The 5,686-nt window shown below is 44.0% G+C and overlaps 1 protein-coding gene across 1 annotated transcript; it reads right to left on the bottom strand.

Moving 5' to 3' along the window:
• Positions 1-219: 219 nt before the first annotated feature.
• On the bottom strand, positions 220-2,450 carry LOC308292701 (homeobox protein Hox-A10-like; the record flags this gene model as incomplete). The annotated part of the gene is made up of 2 exons (XM_080735115.1): positions 220-494; positions 1,586-2,450. 2 exons carry the CDS (start codon positions 2,448-2,450, stop codon positions 220-222), a joined length of 1,140 nt encoding a protein of 379 aa, XP_080591241.1.
• Positions 2,451-5,686: the final 3,236 nt, after the last annotated feature.

Genomic DNA, 5,686 nt, shown 5'->3' with positions numbered 1-5,686 from the left:
TTCACGATTCTTTTTTTTTTCTTCTTTTTTTGTGTTTGTTTTTCTCAGTAGCTTCAGAGGACGATGCATTGGGCTTTATGTTAGCTTAGCCTGAAAATATGCCACCCCCTCCCCTCTCTCTCTCTCCACAAATGAAATGAGTCATTTGAGTCATTATACTTTCCACCAAAATTTCATCTCATCCACCTCCCCTCTCCTCTCCCCCCTTTTTCTTGTTCATCACGAAAAGCCATAATTGGACGTGAGTTCGCGGATCCTGTTCTCTCGCGTCATTTTCTTGAGTTTCATTCTGCGGTTCTGGAACCAGATCTTTACTTGTCTGTCAGTGAGGTTCACCGATTTACTGATCTCTAGGCGGCGCTCGCGAGTCAGGTACATATTGAACAAGAACTCCTTCTCCAACTCCAGCGTTTGGTGCTTGGTGTAAGGGCAACGTTTCTTCCGGCCGCTTTTTGCTGTCAGCCAGTTGGCCGTGCTTTCACTTTTTGAGTCTCCTATAGGGGGAAATATAGCAGATAACATGATAATAACACAGGAGTTGTTTACATGACTGCTATTATATGTGCTATATGACATGAATGGGGAATTATATGTAATATGCATAGCAAATTCCTCAAAATTAAAGAATATAAGGGTCCATTTGGGTCAATTTAGCTCTCAAGAGTTAAATTCACATTGTGTAGCATTTTACTGTCTAGGACTATAGCCATATAGTCTCTTCCTATACCACCTCCCTTTGTGTGTGTGTGTGTGTGTGTGTGTGTGTGTGTGTGTGTGTGTGTGTGTGTGTGTGTGTGTGTGTGTGTGTGTGTGTGTGTGTGTGTGTGTGTGTGTGTGTGTGTGTGTGTGTGTGGAAGGTATGCGTAAAATATAGGCCTCCCCATTTGATTCCCTTGACTTTAGCCTGTAGCTGGAATCATGTACAAACTTGAAACGTGCTACTAACTATTGCATAATTTAGAATAATTGTCAATTATATTTTTACACCAGTGGTCGAACAAAGGTTAAAGTTTAAACGGCACAACAACGCCATGGTAAAACATGGTAGAAGATAAAGACATTATGGCTCATGGACTTAGGCCTATTTATGTATGTGCCCTATGCAGTTTTACGCAGCTGCAAAAAATATCTTTCAAACTACATATTGTTTACATCCATCTTAGCCTATATTAACGTTTCACATTTATCTTTGCTAATGTTTGAATTTAGGTAAAAAGTTCCCTGTCACTTTGACTCATTATTCTTAAGTGTAATGTTTGGGTTAAAGGCGCATTGACTATTTGGATGTTAATATGCTATTAACAGATTAACAGATCATAGCCCTGCTTTTGTAGAAAAATACAATACAAATACACAAATAATACAAAACAACTAGAAAATATTGGTGCAATGGCAGTAATAGCCTACTTGTTTATATACACACAGCCTTCAAAAAACACCACTTGAATTGTTGCTGGAGCCATAAAGTTGACTAAAAACTTCACTTGACAGGTGCGTGGCAATCCTTCAAGCGTCGCATACCTGCATAGCATGCAATCCAAACAACTGTGTGAAGAACCACACCTTAAATGATCCCAGCGCTCACCTTTGGTGGCCTTTGTCGCTCTCTCTTTGTCAGCCTCGTCTGCCTCGTCAGCAGAGGAAGCTTCTGCATCCGACGACTCCCGTGCCTCGTCCTCCGCCGGCCGTGCGTGCGACGCCTGCAGGGCTCCGTTCCCCGAGGAGACGGGCTCCTCGGTGTTTCTTCCCTCCTGCGCCGTGGCTGGTGCAGCGGAGGTCGGCGTCGGCGGAGTGTGGAAGCGAGCGGGCGCAGGGGGGTGTAGGCCAAAATGAGAATGGGAAGGAGGGTTCGGCTGGGGGCCGTTGTAAAGTTTATGAGAATGTGCGTGCGTCTGAGACAAGCGGAAGTAGCCCGGCACAGGCACAGAGCCCCCGCCACCTCCATCCGTGACTGTGCACGAGCCCGAGCCGGCGCCAGCTGTAGTTAGCCGGGAGTACGTGAGGTCTTCGGCGGTGGAGGCTTTGGGGCACTTCTGCGGCTCATACAGACAGTAGGCACTCTCTTCCTTAATGTTCTGCGGGAAGGAGCAGGGCGCGACCTGGGGACCCACCGACTGCTCTTGCTCCATTCGACATGACCTCTGCGCGTCCATCCACATCTCCATGCTGGACATGTATGCCCCCGAAGCGGGCACCATGGTCTGGGGTCCGACCTCGGTCCGCTTACCCATACCTGGGAAGTATCCATAGTTGTGTAGTCCGTAAGGCACATCTGTGGCAGTGCTATGGGGCACACACACGGCGCTCCCTGGGTAGTGCCCTCCACCGCCCTCGGTGCGGCCACTGATCAGAGAATCCACTAAAAACGCATTTCCTGACGGACTGTCCGAACATGACATTATTGTGGTGTATTTTGGCGAAGGGAGAAGATAGCCCTTTCTGGCTGACATTTCTTGTGCAAAACATGCTGGATATGATTAGAGGTACCCCCCTCTCTGCTGTGCTGCCTGGGAAGCCAATGGAGAGGCTTAGAGACGGGCAGTCCCTCCCACTCCGAGGCTACGTAGTCATATCCATCATGGGGCTGAGGCAGAGAAAGCAGACAGCACAGCAATCAGTGTGTTCTCTCACCTCGGTTTAATGCACCACCATTACCCTATATAAAAGCAGAGAAGTCTTCCACAATATAAACTTAAGAACATATTAAAATTGCGCTCATGGACGCCCGCAAAGAGGCGAAATATACACACAGACTGCAGATGCCACCTATTTTTACCCCCTCAGTGAATATAAGTTTGTGTTGTCCCCATTTGTAGTTCAAATGTTGCCATAAAGACCATGTTACAGGCTAAATGCTAAAAAGTTAAATGCTAAAAGATATACAATCAGTTTCTGTTAAACCGATATAGTTCTAAATAAATCAAAACATGATTGTGGTCAAGTCCGAAAACCCCAAAACCAAATCCCCTTCGTTTCAAACATGACTGTAACTCATAAAAAAATGCCAGCAGAGGTTAAATAAAGCATCCCATTATACTAGCCAATTGAGATTAAAAGCAGTGGGTTACTGAAGGCCATGCAACAACAAAGGCATAAAATAACAAGCCACTGAAGTGGATGGTGATAAAATGTTTTAATTGTAGAACATTCGCCTTTGGCATGGGAGTTAGCGAGATACTTTTTGTGGCGCATCGTCTTGCCTGAAGATAAAGATAGTAGCTATGCGTCCCTCTGCAGTAAAAAGGAGTGGTGTTAAGGATAATCCTGACATTTTACCTGGTCGACTGAATAACAGGCGATCAAGTATTTTTCCAGACAAACAGTTGCTAAAATTGTACACGGATCTTCAGTTGACGTCCTCATATTATTACCATTGTATTAACTTGTAATTTGTAAACTATAATCATATGCACAGTTTTACTCTATTTGCCATTCTAGCGCGGAGGTTAGGATTTATGGGAATATTCATAATTATAAATAGGGTCGTGCGTATATAGCAAACAAGACCAATGCTGAAAGTCTGCAAAATGTTGCATTTTCGATAGTATCTTATGCAAAAGCATATCAATTAACGTACTGTGTTAATTCAACATTATATGCTTTAATAGAAACACAATAGCTACGTCGATGTTGACATCGCAAGCTGCTAAAGCCAATTACATTTTTAATTTCATAGTGATAGTCACACGACAAATGTAAATGTGTATGACAATAAATGGAAAATGTACATACGTTATACTTCAGGTATATGTACAGTTCGCTTTACAAGACATGTCCTTACATTTTACGTCAGTTTAGTTCCAGTGTTTATTTAAAAATGATAATGGTTCCTTGCGGGCCAAACTGATCATTACGCACAGCGTGGTAAGAAGTAGTAAAAGCCTTTACTTTCGTTTATAGACTGTTAGAACATGTAAATATTATTTCGTGTCACCACAAGCTTTGCCCTATATGACCGGGGAGCCACGTTTAAACAAGACTTAGTACGCCATGGTGTATGGAAACTAATATTTGTTTGCGCGCCAAACTTATTACATATTGGAAGGGCCAATGCGGTCCAGGGTGCCACAGCAATGCAGACAGACTGCTTACACACATACAAGTCATCCTGCCGGTCCAATTTGGTGCAATAAGGACCACAATAAAACTCTCCCACTATTTCGCAGTGTCCTTGGCCATGTGCTCGCTCCAGGTTGAAGTTAATCTCACCCAGCTTTGCCATTACCAGGGCCAGGTGGCGGCGAGCCCTCCGGGTTTGTTTGTGGCCTGGAGTCCACATAGGGTAAAATTTGGGAGAAATGCGTAAATTAGGCTCATTTGAGTTTTCAAATAGTCTGTCAATTTGCAGGTCATTTGACAGTGAAAGTACGCTGGCTTGTCCATTAGCGCGTTGGCGCTGGAAATTAACAAATCGGATCTAAAACTTTAAAAAATCCAAAACAATATATTATTGTTTAATTTTTTGATACTACATATGATAATTGTACTATATGTAGATGTAGATAACACAATATAGGCTCAATATATGCTATATTGTTTCACAAGGGGGATAAAGGGACTAAAGGGTTTCGTGCGCATAGGCTTATATATAGTCAAAGCCGCGCTGACCATTTGTGCTTTAGTAATAAACTCCCTTAAACTTGAATAGGAAAACTACTACTACAGACACACACTAATCAAACACAATAGGTTTAAATTCCTAAATGGTCCTTGTACTTATATAAGACACTTGAGCCACTACGGAAACCGAATACATCAATTAATTATGTGCGCCCAGTATTAAATTGTTTTGGTACACACACTTCACGGTGCTGTATTGGCACGGAGGCCTATCCATATCTTTGTGTTACAGTTATTAATTGCACCTATTAAATCTTCATTTTCACAGCTGCCCAGCTATTATTTCCTTAAAACAGTTTACTCTGACCACTGGCTTTGATCAGGCCCATATAATCGTGGCCGGAGAGGCCGTTTGAGCCGGATCATGTTCGTCCCGAGTGCAGTTATGAACAATAATGCGGCGTTTTATTACATCCAGCGGAAGCATTTATTTTTCACAAGAGACAAAGGAAAAGGAAAGGCTCTGGGTCCACACGCTTGTAGGTCCAGATATAACCCCTCACGCCTTGGACTGTCACCGAATACCCCCCCACCACACCCACACACCCCCTCCTCCCCCCTCTCGCTATTCCTCTGAAAGACAGGAAGGAAAGGGAGACACGATCTGCCATATCACAATCGGTGATCGAATCTACTTTCTCAATCACATCCTTCATACACTTGGCACACGCGTAGAGTGATGTGTTCTGGAAGGGCACCAAATGCTGCAGAGACGGATTTCTTGATGAAAAGCCTGTGGACCAGTGAGTGAGCAAAGGCCCCGCAAAGCGGGGTTGTTGTGATTTAAGAGGAGGGTGCATTAGCACGGAGGAGACCATCAGAAAATGGAATCATTAGCCTAATTTTGTATCCAACATCCAAACCGCTCACTGCTCTGTCGTTAAGACGGACATTAACTACTTTCATTTTAAATAATTAGGGCACAGTTACCCAAACGCATAACAGCCGTGCCGTGGCTGCATGGGTTGTCCGCTGTGTTGCGGATTTAGCCAGGTACACGCGTATACCGTGCTGTACCTCAACCATAAATACTCCCGAGCTCAGCAAAATGAATAGCACATGCAGC

The sequence above is a fragment of the Nannobrachium achirus genome, assembly GCF_963921795.1.
Source record: "Nannobrachium achirus genome assembly, chromosome: 10".
Taxonomy (NCBI): Eukaryota; Metazoa; Chordata; class Actinopteri; order Myctophiformes; family Myctophidae; genus Nannobrachium; species Nannobrachium achirus.
Note: the sequence above shows the minus strand (reverse complement) of the source record. Positions and strands in the feature narration are given on the sequence as shown.